Below are 22,190 nucleotides of genomic sequence, written 5' to 3'. Positions count from 1 at the left end.
GGAGCTAATATAAGCTTACTTTTGTTTGTTTATTTTGTGTAGTGCTAGAGTAGGTGGGGGGCCCAATGGAGTAGCTGGGGGGCCCAGTCCCCCAAAAGAGCCAGACCCTAGTGATTAGAACCCCATATAGTTATCCCTCAGTATCACAGGGGTAGGTTCCAGAACTGCTGCTATTCCCTGCCCCCATACCAAAAATTTCAGGATGCTCAAGTCCCTTATGTAAAATGGCACAGTGGTTGTGTGTAATTGACATTCATCCTCCTAGATTACCTGATACAATGCAAATGCTTTGCAAATTGTCGTTAAAAATCTATACATGTTCAGTACAGATGCAGTCATGTTTCTAAGTATTTTCATTCTGTGTTTGGTTGAATCTGGGGATGCAGCACCCATGGATGTGGAGAGCCTACTATAGATTAGACCCCCCCATAACAGCACTCGCCCTGGCAGATCCTCACAGCTGCCAGAGTCCTCTCTTGTAAGCAGAGATCTGCCTGTACTGGGGGGCCCCTCCTGCGTGTTTTAACGTGGAGCGTTGAAGCCCTGAGCATGCAGGCTCTGCCTCTTTCACATCCCGTTGCCTGTTCTTGTTCCAGCAATATAATACCGTTTGTAGCTGCTTGGCATGTGCCATATTCTCCCTTGTCGTTGCTCCTTCAGTACCTTCTGCCAAAAATCTCCTTCCTTGCCTCATTGCACCTGTGAGCTCTTCATGGCCAGCACCAGGCTCCCTTATTCCCTGCTGTGGCCCTCTTGCATCTGGAATGACCACTTTGTATTTTGTCTTCCTTCTTCAACAGATCATAATGTCCTCAAGGCAGAAAGATCCTGGCACTTTAATGCTAGAGCTCAGTGGATGAGAAGACAGGAGTCAGGGCTCACAGTGGTCGCCCTCGTGGTATGCTGGGCTAGTGAGGCTGGGTCAGGCTTGCAGTGTGGCTGAGGGCTGACGGTGGCCCTGTGCTCACTCCTTTTCATAACCACAGATTTGCATCTTTGGTTTTTTACCTTGCCACCTGGCAGAGGCAAGCCTTTGGCCAGAATTATCCCCATGAGAGCATGGATCTGTGCAGGCTCACTAAACAGGGGTGGGACAGTCACCGAGAGTACTGGGGCTGTGGATATCGGGTTGGATCTTTGCACAGAAAGTACAGTACATATGGCGTGTCTCCAAAGAGTTCATTCCCCATAAGGCGCGGGCAGTGTGGCTGGTTCAGGTTGGGTGCTTAAAAAACACAGTGACTAAGATGTTTACCGACATCCAGACACATGTAGTGTGTTGCCTGCAGGGCTGCTATTATTTTGGAAGGTACTTCCTGCCCCCAGCCTTTCCTGTTTATTTCTAGGATGCTCAAAAGGTGGAGGCTTCCTTGACGCCGGGCTGGCACTGTTTCCGAGACAGGAAAAACATGAGCCTCGTTCCCGTCACAGTCTGCTTTGGGTGAATGTACCAAGACTTGCTGGCTTAGAACACTTCTTATTAAAAGTACCACCACAGCTAGAGGCCAAGTTCCCACACCGCCCCAGACAGCACTGCTCTGCTTCCATTGCATGCAGCTGCAGTGGGCCTAGCTCCTGGTTCTTTCCCTCCTGGTTCTTTCCCCTTTTTTGAGATTGGAGTTTTCTCTCTGTGCAGCTCTCTACCCCAGGAGAACTTACTAGATAGCAAAGCCTTGCCTTCTCCCCCTGCTACCTGCCCTGGTCCCATCTGTCTCTCCAGTCTAGAGTCCCTTCCTATGATGCCTCTCATCATCCATCTGTCCAATTTTCCTGTGCCTCAGGCTCCCTCCTTCTTTGGGATCCCTGGCAGTAGAGGGTGGCTACAAGTCTTGTGGGGACAGGGAGTCATTTCTTCATGTCTTGGGGCCCAGGTTGGTCTGGGATTCTGTTTCCTGATGGAAGCAGTGCTGACCGTGTGGTCAGACTCCTGATACTGTTATGGGATTGAGGTTCTGCCACACACGTGAGGCTCTCACGGACTTGTACAAGAATGCAACCATCCTTTGTAATTTCTTAAGGAAAGTGTTCCTAAATCCAGCTGGCAAGTTAGATTTTTAGTTTTTCAGAATTTAACCCATGACTGTTTGCTGATTGACATTACCTTGAAAAACCCCTCAAAAGCCAGAAAATAAATTAACACGCCACAAGTGGGGGGTGTCCAAGGAAATAAAAGGTCATTTGGGACAGAGTTGATAAGGAATTGTGAAACAGGGCCCTGGAAGTAACAGGGGTCATGGATTCCTACTCTCTTTAGTTTATGCATGGGGCAAACTTCAGACCCAGGAGGACAGCAGGACTTTTTTTCAGAGTTTAGCCCCTGTGCCAAAGCTTACAGGTGTGGCTTTAAAGTAGCCACCTCAGGTTTTGAGGGAGAACAGATTCTTATTGTTTGGCAGAAGAGCCAGACCCTAGGGTGAGATGCGGGCGTGGAGAAAGGCTCAGAGCAGTCAGCTTCAGCAAGTCCCCAGAAATGCCTGGGAGTGTGTGGATGACACTGCAGAACATGAAACGAGCTAGCAGGCTGGTTCAGGGAAGAGATGGGGAACTCAGAACCTCATGCCCCAAACCAAGGAATTTGAACGGAGCTCAACACCAAGTCAAGGAGCACCGAGGAGCCTCTGCCCAGCTGCCTGTGAGCTTGTTTTCATCCAGCACACAGGACGCCTCCCTGGGAACACTCCAGGGGTCGCTGGGGCATCAGCCCTTTTATTTTCTTACCCCTTTGGATTTGTTGGTTGATTGTACCTAGCACAGCTCTTCATTAAAATGACTTATTTAGACCAATGGAAAAATCCTGTGTGATGCAGGGTTAGGACTACGTCATACAGAAAGTAACCAGTTCATGAATTTTAATGTTCGCTTTTGGAATGTTTAATTGTGCTTTTTTCCCACTTTTTAGAGTTATTAACAGATTCCTTGCAGATCATTTGGTTAAAAAAAATAATTATCTTTAAAAGAAATGATTCATTTTTTGTGTTTTTATTTGTGAAGATGAATAATATTTAGAAAGATTCTACTTTTTAAAAAATATTCCATGGCAGTCCTTTTATAAAATACTATTGATGATAGGGAAAAAACTTTGACAATGACCTTTTCCTATTTAGTTCATTTTTTTTTAATTAAAAAGGGCAAAAAGATTCTATGAAGAGTCATATGAGAAGGAAATGTTCTATATACCCTGCAGTGGGCCCTCCTTAAAGCCTGGATTCTCTGAGGATGGGCAATGCCAGGTCACCTCTATAGGCAAACATTTTAGGCAGCAGGGAGATTTTGGGGATAGGTCCAATGCCTGCAAGTAGAGGGGGGAATGAAACTGACCAGATGCAGAAGATTGGGCAGCTGGGGTGAGCTTCACATCACGCAGTCCCTGGCAGATGCTCCAGAGCTCAGGAGGCTACAGCATAAGCCACAGAGGCCCTGTCTGTCTTCTCTCTTCCTCCCCTGCCCCTCTCTCCTGGAGCCTGAACTCAGGATCTTGCCCATGGTAGGCAGGTGCAGTAGGCAGGTACTGTACCACTCAGCTCCAGTCTCTCTTTTGAATGTTGATTGTGGGGAGGAGGAAGAGGAGGAGCAGGAGGAAGGGTTAGTCAGGATCTATTGTGTGAGGGCCTCAGATGTGGGCTGTTCAGCATGTCTAGTGGGAACCCCAAACCTCTACTGTAGAGGGCCACTGCTCAGTGGGGGCAGTCGTGGGGCATCCCAGGCAGCCCCACCAAACCTGGCAGGCGTTGCTGTGTTTCATTGCCCTGGTTTCTGCAGCTTTGTTAGGAAGTGAGCCTTCCATTCCAGAACTTTCCATATCCCAGTGTCTGGATGTGCTCTGGGCATGGACGCGGTGGAGCAGCACATGTTTATTTCTCATCGGCTCTGGATTTGGCCTTGCGTTACTGTGTGTTTATTACTCGTCTGTGTCACTACGTTTTAAATTATATGATGTCATGAGCAAACCAGGTATTCTTACAATTAGAAAGTTGGAGACTTGTTTTTGCTTTGTTCTTTTAAATAAGCATAGTAGCAAACATTCATATGCTTATGAAAATGTTCATTTCAAAGTTTTTACCTCAATAGTCTAGGTACATGACAGTGGTATTGCTGGTACTCAGAATTTGTGCAAAGCATGTTCCATGAAACAAAAGCATTCCCCTTGCTTTGTAAGTTATGACTTGGTTTACCTAGACTGATATCCACGTTGTTGAAAAGATTACCTAGATCGATTATCCACTATGTTAATTAGACAGGTCCTGATGTCTTTGTGATTTGTCTGTCTTTTCTATTGAGTGTGAGATAGTGGGCTAAATCAGGGATTAGCAAACTACATTTCATGGTCCTGCCATCCCTTTTTGTAAATAATTTATTGAACCACAGCCATGCCCATTCATTCATGTACTATTGGCTGTGTCTGGTTTCAAACTACAAGAGCAAAATTGAGTAGTTGCAGCAGAAATTTTATGGCCTTAAAAACCTAATGTGTATGTGTGTGTGTGTTTTTTAAAAATGACTGCATTTACTTATTTATTTATTTTGGTTTTTCATTTTTTAGTTGTAGATGGACACAAAATATTCATTTTTATGTGGTGCTGAGGATCGAACCCAGGGCCTCACACATGCTAGGCGCTGAGCCACAACCCCAGCCCCTAATGTGTTTTTTGTTGTAGATAGACACAAGATCTTTATTATATATGTGTGTATGTGTTTGTGTGTGTGTATATATATATATATATATATTTTTTTTCAATGTAATGCTGAGGATTGAACCCAGGGCCTCACACATGCAAGGCAAGAGTTCTACCACTGAGCTACAACTCCAACCTCCTAATATGTTTATTCTTTGTCCCTGTATAGAAAAAGTTGACTGACCCATGGTCTAAGTTTATATTCTGTGCCTAGGTATTTTCCCCAAGCTACTCAGTTCCAATTTGTAGCAACCCGGATGGCATAGTTAATTTTAGCATGCAACAATTATATTTCTCCAAGCTTTTTTTACATGTAGGCAGTTTAAGTTTTCTGTGCTGTGTGCATCAAAATACCTCTTTCTTTGTCTATTCTTAGATGTAGTAAAATTGGAACTGAAAAACCTCACTAGTGCCCTAGACGGTAAATTTTCTCAGTAGGGACTTCAGAATTTATGACTCACAGTGTTTCAAATTTCAGGAGAAGGCTACTTCTTGTCTGTGTTAAGGACCACTGCTAAGGGAGCACAGTGGCTTGGATAAGCAGGTTTATTTCCTGTAATTTACCTGGTATAACTGGAGGTCATATTTATATGGCAGGAGTGAAATCTTTCCACTTTGTGGCTACATAGTGACCATATCCTGATCTAATAGGAGTGAATGAGAAACTTTACTCCCTACAAAGTATTGGTTTTATTTATCCTGATGAAAAGCTTAAACCTGAATTAAAATTAGAACTTTCATTTACTATACATATACTAATATTTCATGTTAAGTGATTTTTTTAAAAAAATCAACTTTTTTATAACTTATGTAATCAGTGTATTTCTATTTTGTAGAAAAGCTCATTTATTTTATAGGAGACAGATTAGATTGTAGATTTTTTGAAAAACTTGTTCAGATTTATCAGTCTGTACTATAGGTTGAGCATCTCTAACCCAAAGTGTTTGGGATCAAAAGTGTTTCAGATTTTGGATATTTTTGGAATTTGAAATATTTGCATGGACTTCCACTCATTTGTTTTCAGATTAGGGATGTTCAACCTATCTTCCTTTTTCTCTTTCCCTTTCCTTTCTTCTTTCTCTCTTCTGGGCTGTTGCATATCACAGGTGTGACATGCACTTCTAAAACTGAAAACAGGTCATCATTCACACCCTGGCATGCTGAACCCTGGGCATGTGTTTGTTCTTCTGTATGTACCTCTCTCCTTAATTCAAGAAATATTTTCCAAATTGCATATAATTTGATATGAACATGTAAATGAAAATATGCCTTACAGATGCTTTTTGTTTGATAGAAAGAGAAGAGATAAATGTTTTAAAAACAAAAGTTAATGTAAGAGTTGGGTGTCTAAGAGGAATCGCAAGGGAATATTTAATTACTAAATGAGACCTTTGAATTCAGATTTCAGCTCGGTGCTTATTGAGGCCCAGTGACTGGAGTGAACAATGAAATACAGTCCCACATGGGAAAAGGTTAGAGGATAGAAGTGAATTAAAAATTGAAGCTCAGCATGATGTGTAGAAGAGAGGAATTAAACTTATATCTAGGATCCAAAGAAGCAAAGATTTAAGGGCCACTCTTTCATGGGAGATTGGCAGGGGATGGGAGATGCCAGGGAAGGCTTCACAGAAGAGACTGCCCAGAATGATGTTCGAAGAATATACAGGAGGTATTTGTCCATGAGCTGAGCAGTCAGAAGGAGGATAGATCTGGTTGGTACAAACAGCATGCTACATGATCAGTGCCTGTAGACACCTAGTTCTGAGCATTTTGAGCTAAAGCATGTGGAGGGAGGTTGGGATTGGGGAGGGGTCAAGTCCAAGGGCCTCAGATCTCACTCCTGTTATAAGGAGCACCATATGGGTGTTAGGCAGAGGAGTGGCCTTCACAATGTGCAATCCCAGTGGTTTGCTCTGGTAGGTGTATGGATATGGATGAGAGGAAGAGAAGACCATGGGTGGCTGGAGAGGTCAGGAAGGGTTTGAATGGACCTCAGGGAGATCAAAAGCTGCCCCCACCCCCACACCTCTTTCTTTCCACGTTTTTATTGGTGCATCATAATTGTACATAATGGTGGGATTTACTGTTACGTATCTGTACATACACACAATATGACACTGCAGTTTGACCAGTATCACTCCCTAGCACTTCTCCCATCCTTTTCCTCCTGTCAATCCCCTGTCCCTTTCCTCTTCTGATCTCTCTTTGATTTCTTTTGAGGTCCCTACCTGGCCCCCGTCTTTTAAATTCCTTTTTCCTCTCTACCTTCCACATATGAGAGAAAATATATGACCCTTGACCTTCTGGGTTTGACTTATTTCACTTGAAATAATGGTCAGTGGTTCTATCCATTTTCTTGGAAATGATGTAACTTCATTTTTCTTTATGGTTGAATAAAATTTCATTGTGAGTATATGTATCTATCTCACATTTTCTTTATTAATTCATCCATTAATATCTAGGCTGGTTCCATAGTTTGGCTGTTGTGATTTGAGCTACTATAAACATGGGTTTGCATGTATCACTAGTATGATGGCTTTATTCTTCAGGATAAATACTGAGGAATGGAATAACTTGGACACCTGATGGTTCCACGCCTCATCTTTTAAGGAACCTCCATATTGATTTCCATCGGGGTTGCACTAATTTACAATTCCACCAACAGTGTAAAAGTTCCTTTTTCTCTGTATCCTCTCCAGCATTTATTAGTGTTTATATTCTTGATGACTGCCCTCTGACTGGAGTGAGATGAAATCTCAGTGTAGTTTTGCTTTGCATTTCCCTAGTTGTAATGATGTTGGACATTTTTTCATGGTTGGTGGCCATTTGTATTTCTTCTTTTGAAAAGTGTCATTTGCACGTTTCTCAATTGGGTTTTTAAATTTTTTTGTTAAGCTTTTTGATTCTTTATGTATTCTAGATATTAATCCACTGTCAGAAGAGTAGCTAGCAACAAAGGCTGTCTTTAATGTCCTTGTCTTCTTTAGATTGTGGACAGTTGCAGAGGCCAGGAAGTTGATTTTGTGGAACACTTAAGGAGCAGTGGCTGTGAAGACTCTCTTGATCTGAATTTACATACTCTGTGCTCTTCCATTCCATGGGACTCTGTGTCCCTCCATCTCCAACCCCTTTGTTGACCACTCAGGAGTATCTTGAGCTTTTCTCAATAGTTTTCAAAATCATGAAGCATGCCAAGGTACCTCTTACCGCAGTAGATAAAGCACAATTATCCAGCCCCACCTTCCCTGCTGCCATTTTTTCCCTCCGCTTCCCTTTACCGCGTCTCCATGAAGCAGTTTTCTGTCCTTGCACTCCCCTGTGTCCTCCCAGCTAGACTCTGATCTTCCAGTTGACCAACACACTGAGGAGGTTTCCAGTGACTTCCACGCCTTACCTTTGCTACTTAGTAACCAGCAACATTCTTCTAACAGAGATCTGGGTCAAAAAATTTGGAACGATCCTTTGCCCCTTCTGCTCTCCCCTCTGTCACTCACATTCCCCTATCCACAAATTCTGCAGCTTGCTACCTTCTAGCCATTGAGCTTCACAGCCTCCTCACTGGTTTCCCAGAACCCACACTTGACAGCGAGAATGGCACATCAAACATGTAGGTCATATGACTCCTCCACTCAGTCTCTCCAGTGTCTTCTCCATGACCATCTCCAGGCCTCTCCTTAGACCATGGATCTTCCAATCTGTTCTCTGACCTCCCTTCTCTCCTGTCCTTGCTCTATAGAAAACCAAATAAAGGACATGACTGGGTAAGTCACTAAAGAAATAGAGACCAGAGAGTACACAGTGGGAGTTGAGCATCACTTGCCTTGAAGAAAAAGGGAAATATATTTTACAGATCATTTGGGCAGAGTTGAAGAACAGTGAGCTGGGATTAGAGACTCTCAGGAAGAAGTTGAAACACCTAAACCATCATTAGACATTAGTTAAATAAATTATGTCCATTTATACAATGTAATACACTGTATTCATTAAAAAGAATGTAAACATGTTAAAATATATGTAGATGTGTGTCCTTCATCAGTGAAAATGATCAGATGGAAAAATCTAATGTCGGCTCATTTTTATAAATACTGATGAGTATATATATTGAGAATAGAAATGGGAAGGATCTATTACTAGAAATTGACAATGGTTGGGTGATTGAGATAGGAGGCCATCTTTATTCTCTCATTTTGAAATAAGCATTTTTTACTTTCACAATAAAGGAAGGCCACAGTATTTAAAAGTGCCATATATATACTTCAGGTTGGGACTAGAAGCTGCTGGGCAGGAATTCCCTCAATTTCCTGGTCCCTTTCTCCCCCACGCACTACTTACTCTAACAGGCTTTGCACCTGTCTCGGGGTGGGCCTCTGCTCAGGCCACAGGAAGAGCTGCTCTTCCTTCTGCCGGAGCTCTCCCGCCTCCCTGTCATTGCCTGGCCTGTCCTCTTTCAGTCTCTTTCTCATCAGTACTTAAACATGTTTATGTCTCACCTGCCCTCTGAAAAATAGGCAGTGCTTGTGCTGCGTCCGGTGCTTAGTCCTAACTTTATCAGCTTGTGATTACTTTGTAGGCCTACTCATTTTCTTCTGATGGAGAATTATTCTTCATTTATCCTTTCATTCACAGTATTTACTGAGTATTTAATGTGCTACAGAGAAGAGTCGTTCACGCAGGCTCTGGTGAACAAGGCTAGGGGGCTGGAAAACAGGTCATGGTTGCTAAGAGCCCAGGTGTAGGAGAGGCCTTACCTATATTGGGGGGGGGGCACATGGGAGTTTTAGAGGTCCATTACATACATCTGTTACATATTTTGATTGTCATGGCAGCTCCATCTCACCCAGGAATTGAACTGTCACTTTGTAGCCATCTTGGTTATCAGATTGACTATTGTGATTGTAGGTCTTGTGTTCAAGGAACCTTTATTTTACTAGTAATGGCCCCAAAGTGCGAGAATAAGTGACTCCAGCAGTTCAGGTATGCCAGGATGCTTCATGTAAGTGAAAAGGTGAAAATACTTCAGTATGTTAAATTGTTATAATTGAATATTTTGTTGTTGAATTTTTCACTGTGACTCATTTATTAATTAAACTCTATCATAGGTATGTATTTACAGATTGTCTCCCACTTGAGGTGGTTGGACTTACATTTCAGCTTTCTAGTGGGTTTACGGGGGTATTAAATGCATTTTCCACCTATCTTTTATGGGGATATAGCCCCTTCCTAAGTGAAGGAACCTCTGTATAGAAAAAGACGTGATATCTGTGGGGTTTGGTGCTACCTGAGGCTTTAAGACACCTGTTGGGAAACTTGGAACATGTCCCTGGCAACAAGGCGGTGGGTAGAGGCTGTGTATCTGCAGAACAGAGTCCCTGTGGAAGGGTTTGGAGTTTAGGAGTTAACGTCTAAAGGAACTGCTGCTGTGGTAAATTGTAAAATTAAATTGTAGAATTAAAATGTAGAATTGGTTTGGCTTTTCTTTTTTCATAAAAAAAAAAAAGTGTTAGGATAGAGCTGAAGGAGGTGGATCAGCATGACTTGAGGTTAGTCTGTACAGCCTTTAACCTTGGGTTTGTGGGTGTTTCTGAAGGGTGATGGCTGTTGAGGAGGCTCTTTGCATGTTGGTGTGAGGCAGATGCCTCTTGGGGTGAGGTGGAACTCTCAGGAAAAGGTGAAGCAGCTATTTCTCCAGGTGGTGTGACATTATGACTTTCCTCAAACCTCTTCAAAGTCACCTGCGAAAGAAAGAGACCTGAAAACGAAGAAACAAGAAGAAACCTGTTATCAGAAAGGGAATGTCCAATTGTGGGAGAGTCCACAGCGAGCCAGGACACACTCCCAAGAGCCATCTGGAAGCAGTGGCCGTCAGAGTCTGCACCTCAGGGTTCAGAATGGGCCCGTGCTCGGGACTCAGCAGAGGGCTCTGGCCAGAGGAGAAAGGCTTTCTGCCCTGAAAGCTGCCCAGATAAGGGAGAGGTTGGAGAGGAAGCTTAGGAAGGGCTCCCACATGTTTGCTGCATTTGGTATTTGACTAAAGTTTTATGTGAACATTTTGGGGACCTTGCCAGGTTATAAATTAGCTGTTTCTTTAAAGATTTAAAAACAAAAATAACTCAGAATTGAGCAGGAAAACATGGTCCTTTTCTGACTGTAGTTAACTATACAAAGTCCACTCAAAGCCTTGGTTCCCTCAGTATCTGCTTTCACTGCATTGGAAATAGGACGCATATGGCCTTAAAATCAAAGAAACATGTTGCTACCACTGCTGCTGCAGGAGGCTGAGGCAGGAGGACTGCAAGTTCAAGGCCAGAACTTGTCTCAAAACAAAAACAGGGGAGGTATAGCTCAGTGATAGAATGCTTGCATATCATGCAGGAGACCCTGGTTTCAATCCCCAGTAGTGGGAAGAAAAATCTCAGAAACAGAATTATCTACTTTGCACTTTCTTCACACCATTTTTCCATTTTTATTGTTCCCAGTGTCACTGAGTAGCCATAATGAACTCATAAAATTTGAATATAGAAGTTATGAATAAAGTTAGAGCACCTTGAATAAACTAATATTTAGGGCTGGGGTTGTAGCTCAGTGGTAGAGCGCTTGCCTAGCATGTGTGAGGCACTGGGTTTGATCCTCAGCACCATATAAATATAAATAAATAAAATAAAGGTGTTGTGTTAACAAAAAATAAAAGATTTAACGGAGAAGAAGAAAGTCAGCTTTAGCACACTTGCTTAGCGTGCTGAGGCCCTAGAGCACCAGAAAGAAAGAGAGCCATTTGTTCTGTTGGGTCGTAGGAACCTACAGGCTTGATCTGGGTGCTAGTGCTTAAACTTCTCATCTTCTTGTCACTAGTGATCTGAAGCTGTGCTCTGTTTTGGGCTTCATTTCTGCATGTTTTCATAAAGATCAGGAAAGGGGGATGCACTGCCTTTGACATCATCAGCTCTCTGAGAAGAGACCTACCCTGGCTCTCCTCCCTCCGGCCACCGAGGGTCTCCTCGCAGGCACTGTTCTGTTGAAATTTTGCTATTGTACTCTCACGTACTGGTTGTTGAACTCGCACCCCTGGAAGAGCCCTTGCCTCTAGCTTGTTCCTGTCGTCCCTGTCTCCAGTGACCTTCTCTTCTCTCCTGATGCAGCAAATGAAGAAGCACCCGTGCCGCCAGTGTGACAAGTCTTTCAGCTCCTCGCACAGCCTGTGTCGCCACAATCGGATCAAGCACAAAGGCATCAGGAAGGTGTACACCTGCTCGTAAGTTGACATCGCTGCCACCAAAGCACAGGGGAGGGACTGTTGGGGTGTCCCGAAGCATTTCATATTTCACCAGGAACTTTTGATTCCTCCTCTTCTGCGCCAGTTTCTAAATTCCTTAGCTATATTCTGTTTGGGCCTTGATTTTTCAATTGGGTTGTTATGCTTAAAAATACTGGAACACTTTTTTGCACACCCCGTGTGTATATTCTTGCGTTATTCAGTGGCATGTATGTATGTATGTATGTATGTATTAGGGCATTATAGTTATACATAATAGTTGGGTCATTTTGACAAAATCATACATGCATGGAATTTGATTTACTCCATTTTAGACCCCACTCCCCCACCATTTCCCTCCCTTCCTCTCCCTGTTGTTCTTCCTGTCCTCTACTGATCTTCCTCTTACTTGTTTATTTATTTTTGATTTATACATAAAGGTGGAATTCACATATAAGTATGCACAGAGTGTGGTTTTGTTGGATTCATTCTGCATTTCATCCCCTTTCCCGTTCCCTCCCCCCTCCCTCTCCATCTCCTTCCTCTGCTCCACTGATCTTCCCTATATCCTATGACATCCAGCCACCTCTCCACCTCCTCCCCATATTTTGCTTTGCTTCCACATATGAGAGGAAACATTCAACCCTTGATTTTCAGAGTCTGGCTTGTTTGGCATATATTTTTATTACTGAGGATTTGGGGAAAGGGGTTGGTGTTTTTTGGCCTGCGATGAATGAGCCACCCAACTGTGGTCCCCATGAAGTGGTTGGTCTTGCCAAGTTGATTTGGTGGGGTGGTTTACTTGGGTTCAGAAGAGGCCCAAAGAAGGCCAGTCATGGATTCAGTACTGGACCAGGTCTTGGGCACTTTGGCTACCATCTGCCACTAGGGCAAGCAGCCTTTTCCCAGCACACACTCTTGGCTGGGATCAAACCGATGTGAGGCACGGAGTGGCCAACACAAATCCCACGTCAGTGGCTGGTCAGATACTGCTTTGCATGTGAAGACCAGGCTGCGTCACATTGTTAGAGGAGAGTCTTCCTCACACACTGCACCAGAACATGTGTGAAGTGAGCTGAGAGAACACGGCACTTCTCACAAGAGAGGGCACTCGGGGACCCTGAGGACAGAGAGCCAGTGTGTCATGCAGCAGGAACGTGAGCGAGGAGTGTGGCTGGCCTCCTGATGAAGGCAGTCCTGAGGTTGGCTCTCAGATCAGCAGGAGTTTGCTGGGACTTGGTGAGTTAGGGAAACACAGGAATGAAATTGAAGCAGGGAGTGGTCTTGGTGAGGTGAGAATGTTCTACAGATACTGTGTTCCAAGACTGAGCCAAAAGAATGAGAATCTAGCTGGGTATGTGGCACAGGACTGTGATCCCAGATACTCTGAGGCTGAGGCAGAAGGATCACAAGTTTGAGGCTAGCCTCAGCAACTTCGTGAGACTCTGTCTCAAAATAAAAAAGTCTGGGGATGTTGCACAGAGCTCTTGCCTAGTGTGTGTGAGGGCCTGGGTTCAATCCCCAGCATGGGGGGTGGGGGAGAGGACACACTTGGTCAGAATCTGGAGGGATGCCCTGGTCTCCTTTACAATAACTTTGTTTCTATCCTGGTGATGTCACCCCAAGGTGGTGAAAGGCTGGGATTCTCCAGCTGATTTACTGCCAGCAAATCCCTTCACAACGCATAGTGCTTGCTCATGGTGCTGGCCAGCTCCTGATGCTGCTGGAATCATCAGGGTTTGAGGCCTGTCCTTGCGAAATCCTCAGAAACCTTTTCAAAGGAGGCAGATTTGGTGCTCAATGAGAGCCCCGGGTGCCTTTCATCCCCCTTCCCTGCTGTGGTATTCTTCATGTTTGACATATGTTATCCATAGTCACCAGGGCCCTTAATCTTTCTTAAAACCGTTTTTGGCCTGTTTCATTAAGATGACAGTAATTCATATCTTTCAAAGAAAGGATCTTCATAATCTAGTATTTTTTTCCCCTAAATTAAATGAAAACTTAAGTAAATTAACTACCTTGGATATCTGTTCACTTTTCTTCATCCTGATCTACGGAACGCACAACCGTATTTGGTGCTGTGATTATAAATACGCTGCCTCTGTTTTGATGAGGAGTCTGGGCCAGATGTTCCATCTTGTCACAGAAGAATAGCCTGGGAGAATTAATATCAGCAGGACAGGGTCCAAGAGGGACTGTCCTTAGGCTGGCACATCTATTGTGATGTAAATTCTGAGGGGATTCTCTGAGTCATTGTAAAGGAAACTTGGAAATTTTAAATTCTACATTTTAAAATTAAGATCATTTAGGGTTGGGGTTGTGGCTCAGCGGTAGAGTGCTCGCCTAGCAACTGTGAGGCTCTGGGTTTGATCCTCAGCACCACATAAAGATAAATAAATTAAAAAAAGGTATCGTGTCCATCTAAACTCCATAAAAATAAAAATTAAAATTAAAAAATCAAGGTCATTTAGAATTAACAAACCAAGTCCTACTTTCACCAAACCTACAAAATAAGTACTCTGTCTGAAACAAATTGGGCTGGTCCGGTAAGGACACAAAACAAACAGTGGTTTACAAACAAACAAAAAAAAAAAAAAAAAGGAAAGAAAAAAACAAAACTTTCCCAGTGTCCAGGGGCCCCCACGATGCAGAGCAGCACTGCTCATCTTGCTTGGAGCCCCTGGTGCAGTACAGCCCCTCTGGGGGTCTGTGTGTGCGGTTGGTGGTGCAGCCCTCCTGTGGGTGCCCGGTGCCACTCCTCAGCGGCGTCCCCTCTCCCTGTGCTCCGCAGGCACTGCCCGGACTCGCGGCGGACCTTCACCAAGCGGCTGATGCTGGAGAAGCATATCCAGCTGATGCACGGGATCAAGGACCCTGACCTGAAAGAAATGACGGAAGCCACCAACGAGGAGGAGACGGAAATAAAGGAAGACACCAAGGTCAGACATTGCTGCTGGCTCTTGTATGGCTGGCTTTCCCTATTCTGTCTTTAAATCTACATTTGTGTGTACAGTTTCACGATTTAAAAATTCTACACTATGTGTAAAGGTGTAAAATAATGGCCAATCTAACCCCTCAGCTTCTCCTGACAGATAACCTTTGTTCCTCTGTATCCTTCTGGAAAACAGCTTGAGGGATCTACTTGCATAGATAACTTGCCAAATTTTATGTTGACTTACAACAGTTGTCTTTTAGAGAAATATGTTAAAGCTAGATTCTTTTTTTTTTAAGCAGTGTATCATTCCTCATAACAAATACAGCACTTCCTTAATTCTCTTTAGAATGGATAAAAGATAAGATCACAAATTTGTGCCTTGTTCTTACATTAGTTGGTAGTGGACTTCAGTCAGCCTGCAGTGTATGCCCATACACAAGCCTGCGTGCAAGGCACTGTGCTGTGCCAAGTGGTCCTGAAATCGAGGGATGATGCTCAGCAGCCATTACTGGCCCTGGCACCCAGCTGAGTCTGGGTGCTGCTAAAAGCAGTTTACCCCAAAGTGCTTTCAGTCAGTTAATTGTTGAGATAAACCTCATCGGAATACCAGTCAGAGTAGGGTTGCAACAAGACGCTGGCTTCCCCCAGGAAGTTAAAGAACGCATGTGCAGAAGGAGCTTTGGGTCAAGGTAGTGTGAGAGAAGTGCCCTGGGAACAGGGCAAAGCCACTGGGCCTCAGGATGAAGTACCACTTGGTTTTGGGTTTGTGGCAATGAGGGGATTTGATGTAGGCAGGGTTTAGAAGCTGAAATGGAGGGAAAAGGTAGATCAGCAGGAAGTTGAGTGAGGACATGAAGAGGTGTTGTGTTGCCCATGGTGGGAGCAGGTGCTGGCCAGGTGGACCCTGCAGTGGCTCCTCAGCTTCACATAGTGAAAGCAAGAGCCCCAGCATTTTGTCTCCCACAAGGTCCTCTGCAGTCCCCCTCCCCTTCCTGACCTCATCCACAGTGGGCAGCTGCCCTGCACTGTGTCAGGTCCCTGTTGGCCTGTCACTTGTCACCATGGCCTTCCCTGGCTCACTTAACAAGCCCCGCTCACCTAACACTCCCTGGATGTCCGCTCCACCCCCTGTTTTGCGTCCTGGGTCTGACTCCTCCTAGATTCCTTGTTCTGTTTGGGGCTGTCCTGCACCACTGGATCAGAAATGCCACAGTAGCAGCGACTTCTTTGTTCCCTGTGTCCCCCCTCCACCCCAAGTGGAGCATTGCCTGGGAATTTGGGAACTCCAGACCTATTAGGGGTGAAGGAGCGTTGTAGGGTCCCCAAGCTGGCAGCTCCAAAGGCGCTGACCCGCCGCAGAGCAGGGCGGTTTTCAGTTGTGTGCTCTGATTTGTGTTTTTCCTCGAAGGTTCCCAGCCCCAAGCGGAAGTTGGAAGAGCCGGTTTTAGAGTTCAGGCCTCCCAGGGGGGCCATCACTCAACCCCTGAAGAAGCTCAAGATCAACGTCTTCAAGGTGCACAAGTGCGCCGTGTGCGGCTTCACCACCGAGAACCTGCTGCAGTTCCACGAGCACATCCCGCAGCACAAGTCGGACGGCTCCTCCTACCAGTGCCGCGAGTGCGGCCTGTGCTACACGTCGCACGTGTCGCTGTCCCGGCACCTCTTCATCGTGCACAAGCTCAAGGAGCCGCAGCCCGTGTCTAAGCAGAACGGGGCCGGGGAAGACAGCCAGCAGGAGAACAAGCCCAACCCCGAGGACGAGGCCGCGGACGGCGTGGCGTCCGACCGCAAGTGCAAAGTGTGCGCCAAGACCTTCGAGACGGAAGCTGCCTTAAACACGCACATGCGGACACACGGCATGGCCTTCATCAAATCCAAAAGAATGAGCTCCGCCGAGAAATAGCGCAGGCACTCCCCCGGAAAACCCCTGTCCACATTGGAATTCAAAAGCAGAAAAAGGACATTTTTGTTACAAAAAGTTTGCAGTATAATAGAGTTAACAGTACTGTCTAGGCTGTTGCAATATATTCTCTTTCAATGTACCTTCCTCACCTCCTTGGATATATCCTCGATAAGTATTACAACAGTATTTGAGTTTAAAAGAGTTTGTATATATTTAAATGAATAACTTTTTATACTCTTTGTTACATGTTTGTATCAGTATTTAGTGGAAAATGTTTTTTGAGTTTTTTTGGGTTAAATTTTTTCTTTTTTGTACTGTTTCTTTAAAACAGAGTTCTTAGTAACAGGGGCAGTTCCTGAATTCAAAAAGACCATTTTGTATGTTACACATTTGAATGGGTTAACAAATTACAGGCTTACATAATGCCTTTTTTTAGTGTTTTTAATTTTTAGAATTCACTACATAAATTGTAGGTGATCGTGGGTCTCAAAAACACTAGAAACTTCTAAGTGTCTTAGCACTCTCCTCAGCGTGCCTGCCCCAAGTGGGCCAGGGCGCGGCTGGGACACCCGCACTCCAGCTCAGAGTGGCAAGGCTGGGTCAGAGCCACCAGCTTGATTAACGCAGCCTTGTGGTCCCTCCTTTCCCAGCAGTGGCAGAACAGGCCAAGAGTCCTGTAAGGGTTGTGGGTTTCCTTAATTCCATTTTGAGGAATGGGGAAGAAAGGAATTAATTCTAAAGGGGGAAAATATGGAGTTCATTGTTCTCTAGGGAAATTTCCAAGGCTGACTTATAAGAGCACAAGGAGATCAAGCTACGAAAGGGCTGGACTACTGTAAAAGTTACAAATCTGTAGTTAGATCAATAAATGTCTAGTCAGGTTTTTGTCACATAACTTATTAACTATCACGCAGACACAACTAAGAATATCAAGTATTTCTCTGACTCTTGACAGGGAAAAAAAAAGTCACAGTTGACTTAACCCTTTAGCTGTCTAAACAGTTGGTGTTTCCTGTTCTGGGTGCTACTGCCAAACGTTCTGGTACTTAGAGTTGGGATGCACAACTTCAACCACCGACTTGGCAACACAGCAGCCTGCATATTGCAATTGGCCATTAGATGAAGCACTGAGCCACCTGGGTTTGTTCAGTCATTTCAATAAGTACAGCTCACATCCGTAGTTCTGCTTTATTGAAGCGCTGCAGAGGTACTCTTCTGTCCCTTCCGTTTATAGTTCTCTGGGAGTTATCATTTTTTGGTTTTTGTTTTGTGTTTTCCTTTGCATTTTATATTTATCCCTGAACATGTTTTGTATTTTTTTTTCTAAGAAAAGAAATTCTTTTGTGTATATATAGATACTTGCATGATAGACTGTAGCCAACGTTCAGTTCCTCAAAAGGTCTTGCTGCTGTCAGGTGTTATGACTACATCCATCATAACTGTATTACACACATTTCATATGTAAATAAACGTGGGACATTTGGCCCTTGTGCTTCTGTGAGAGAGTTATTGATGGTGGGTCTCTGACATCTTCATGAAGTTTAGGAAGTGATTAATCGCTGGGACAGGCTACAGGATATTGCAGAATTCTTCCACTCAGAAGAACAGCGTACTTGTTCTCATTGGTGATCAGCTATTTTGTCACTTTCTTGTTGACTCCATCAGTACATCGGTACAATCCAAGGGTGTGATTAAGTATTCCTCAACTTGAAATTCAATTGCTGTTACTTGTTATGGTTATATTTGTATTGCTCTAAGTTGTATTCATAGCACTTTTACATGTTTCTGCATTTGAACCTTGCAATAAACCTGTGTGATGGGCTGCACAGGTCTGTATAGCCTAGTTTTACAGTTGAGGAAGCTGAGCTCAGATTAACTTCTTTGCCTAAGCCCTCATAGCTGGTAAGTGGCTTTGCATATTAGAACCCAAATATTTTGCTCTAAATCTAGTGCTCGCTCTATGTGGTTATGTACATATTGACAAATATTCATTTATTCAACAAATAAAAAGTATGTGCAAAACACGATACTAGAACTTTTGTTTTTGGCACTGTGGGTTTTATAAGATAACCTGAAAGTCTTTCTATTCTGAAATACCATGCCTGGTACATGAAAGTCTCTAAAAATGTCTGGAGTTCCAGAAAGAATTGGAGCAAAATGATACCTAACAAAAGTGAGAAAAAGGAAAATATAGGCTTAGACTACATGGCATAGACCACTTCTTGTTCCAAAACACATTTTCTGCAAATTTCCTAACTCCTACCACAATAAGTAGTCCAAAGAACAACTGTCCCATCCCAAAGGTCTGGTGGGTGCTTTTCACCAGTGTGATTCACCCCAGAATATTTGATCAATAGTGAAATTTCCTCTTGAAAACTTAGGGCAGCCAATATGAATATAAAAATTCACGTTAATATATGCATGTTGTAAGTACTTAAAAAAACAAATGCATACTTGGAAAGAGAAAAAGAGGGAGATATGCCTGAAGAACTTTCTAAAATATGACTTGGAGGAACACTTGACCTGCCCCTAAGGGTAGTCTACCAATAAACAGGGATATGCTAGATGGGCCATGCCATCCAGGCCATTTAGTTCGCACGCAGATACAGAGACCCTGAAAACTTCAGGTGCTATAAAGATTCCAGATTGTGATTCTTATTTTAGCATAAATTTTCTAAAACGAGAAACCGTACACTCAGTTACCTTAAAAACTTGGCTCCTACTCAGGCATAATTTGTTCTTTTGTTTAAATGAATTCCCGACTGTTCTTGTTTTTACTGAAGTAGTTTTTAAAAATTAATTTTTTCAATTATGAACCTCACATCCTCATTGAAATTGTAAGCCACTGGGACATGACCATATGAACTCCTCTGTAAAGCAAAAGACTCTAGTAGATACACTAAATAGAAAGGATTTGAAGCACAGTGCTTCAGAAACCCATAAGACCAAAAGGAAAGATAGCAGAGAATAAACAAAGTATAGCCCATAAAATCACAAAATAAATTACAAAATGGCAGCAAGTCCTTATCTCTTAGTGAGAGGTAATCACTTTTGAATGTGAATGGATTATATTCCCCAATTAAAAGATAGTGATTAAGTCTAAAAAAAAAAAAAAAGCCAGGTGTGGGGGCACACACCTTTAATCCGACTGACTCCAGAGACTGAGACCAAAGGATTGCAAGTTCAAGGTCAACTAAAGCAATTTATCGAGATCCTGTCTCAAATTTAAAAGACTCAACTAGATGCTCTGTTTTAGGAAACTGACTCTCCTCACTTTTATAAGGATACAAAGAGACTGAAAGTGAAGGGATGGGAAAAGATATTCAGTGCCAATGGAAACCAAAAGAGAGCTTTAAGCTTTTTATTTAACCAAAATGGACTTAAAGCCAAAAGTTTTAGGAGAGGGGGAGGAAACTGGTCATGGTAGCACATACCTATAATCCTAGCATCTTGAGAGACTTGAGGAAGGAGGAACACAAGTTCGAGGACAACCTGGGTGATTTAGCAAGAACTGTTTAAAGTGTTTTTCAATTAAAAATTTAGCTAATGCTGGGCGCAGTGGTGCATGCCTATAATTCCAACAGCTTGGGAGGCTGAGGCAGGAGGATTGCTGGTTCAATGCCAGCCTCAGGGAAAGTGAGGCACTAAGCAACTCAGTGAGACCCTGTCTCTAAATAAAATATAAAATAGGGCTGGGGATGTGGCTTAGTGTCTGAGTTCAATCCCCAGTACCCATGCCCCTCCCAAAGAAAAAAATTAGCCAAGGATGTAACCGGTGGTAAAGCACCTCTGGGTCCAATTCCCAGAACAAGTAAAAATAAAAAAGTGTAGTTAAAGTCCAGTGTTTCCTTATTCATTTCCTGTTGGCTGTAGTCATTGTTGAAAGTGGGGTATTAAAGTCCTCTACTATTGTAGTATTTATCTTTCTGTCCAAATCTATTGATATTTTCTTTATATATTTAGATGTTGGGTGCATATATATTTACAATTGGTATAACCTCTTGATCTGACTCCTTTATCATTGTATAATTTGTGTATGTGTGTGTGTGTGAGAGAGAGAGAGAGAGAGAGAGAGAATGGGGATTGAACTGAGGGCTTCACATGTGCTAGGCAAGTGCTCATCACTGAGTTACATACTCAGCCCCTTTTTCATTTTGAGATGAGCAACACGACCATCAGAATAAACATGGTTTTTAAGTATACAGGAAATTTCTCCAGAATTGATCATTTGTTTAGACCACAAAACAAATCTGAACAAATTTAATAGTAGTGAAATTATATCAATGTCTTTTCTGACCACAATGGATATGAAACTAGTAATAATAGAAATCTTGGAAATTTTTCAAGTATATGGAAATTGAACATGCTGCCCCCCCCCCAAAAAAAAGACTCAAAATAAGAAATAAAAAAGTCTTGGAACAAATGAAAACAGAAACACAACATACCAAGATTATGGGATGCAGCAAAAGTACTACAAAGAGGGAAATTAATAGCCCTAAATTCCTATATCTCTGCAAAGAGCCTCTCTGCTACCAGAAGTTTTGAGGCTAGCCAGTTGTAATCCTGTAGTCACCATTACCCCCAAATCACTCATTCTGAACAGTCCAGCCTCAGTCAACGTGGTTTGGGTGTGAGGCTGAATTTGAGACTTGGCTATTGTGTTCTCTTCACATTTACTGCCATGTCGGGAGCTGCCACATAGGAGATGAGCGCCCCCTAACTTTGAGCGGTGGGAATGTGGAGATGGGGCGAGCCAGCTGTGGACTATGTGTGTGTGAGCTGTGAGCATCAAAGCGGACTGGACTGGCGACCCAGCTCTTTCTGGACCATGCACATAGGTTTCCCTTTCGCTTGTTCTGCCTTTGATCATCACACAGCACATGAGATGGGCATGGCCTTCCAAGATGTCAGTCAACCTGCTGACCAGCAAGACATCAGGAAGCTAGACTCAACCCCCTGAAACCTGACCCCTTGCCTTATTTAAATGGTTTCTCCCCAATAAAACCGGGTTCAGGCCTGCTCTTTCTCTTCCTTGACGGCCTTGCCTCCTTTGTGAGAGCTGGGTCAGAAGAGCTGTCACAGAACCCAAAGGAAAAGGCCTTTCTCTGCCTCTGTGCGATTAGTTCACCCCGGTGACCCTGATGGTTTAGTTGTGTGTCACCGTACTGCCAGTTTCCCCTGAGGATTCTCTTTTCTCATTCATTGTCCCACTTTCCCATCCTGGTGGATTTGGGTGAACCTTTTAGTAAAAAATACTTTTGGATGATAAAACCTTCATAATCAGCCTGTTTTTCTGGGAATTTGCTTATTTATATTTGCTGCCTTCTTTGAAAGGGTAGATCTGGGGGGGGGCACATTTGATTTTGTTTCAATTAAGGTCCCAGCTGGAAACACCAGACTTTAAAGAAGCTTGGGTTGTCACCCTCAGGT

General features: G+C 43.5%; 1 protein-coding gene across 19 annotated transcripts in view; it reads left to right on the top strand.

Annotated features, from left to right (window-relative positions):
• The window catches only part of Znf532 (zinc finger protein 532), a 106,929-nt gene extending 88,142 nt beyond the window's left edge, over positions 1-18,787 (top strand). For all 19 annotated transcript variants that reach the window (XM_040272537.2, XM_021724965.3, XM_078029953.1 and 16 more), the window contains 3 exons: positions 11,810-11,922; positions 14,714-14,861; positions 16,266-18,787. In XM_040272537.2, coding sequence (XP_040128471.2) covers positions 11,810-11,922; positions 14,714-14,861; positions 16,266-16,760 — 756 coding nt within the window. In that variant the 3' untranslated portion in view covers positions 16,761-18,787. The remainder of the gene's footprint in view (positions 1-11,809; positions 11,923-14,713; positions 14,862-16,265) is intronic.
• The last annotated feature ends 3,403 nt before the right edge of the window (positions 18,788-22,190 follow it).

This window comes from Ictidomys tridecemlineatus, chromosome 13 (genome assembly GCF_052094955.1).
Source record: "Ictidomys tridecemlineatus isolate mIctTri1 chromosome 13, mIctTri1.hap1, whole genome shotgun sequence".
NCBI lineage: Eukaryota > Metazoa > Chordata > Mammalia > Rodentia > Sciuridae > Ictidomys > Ictidomys tridecemlineatus.
Note: the sequence above shows the minus strand (reverse complement) of the source record. Positions and strands in the feature narration are given on the sequence as shown.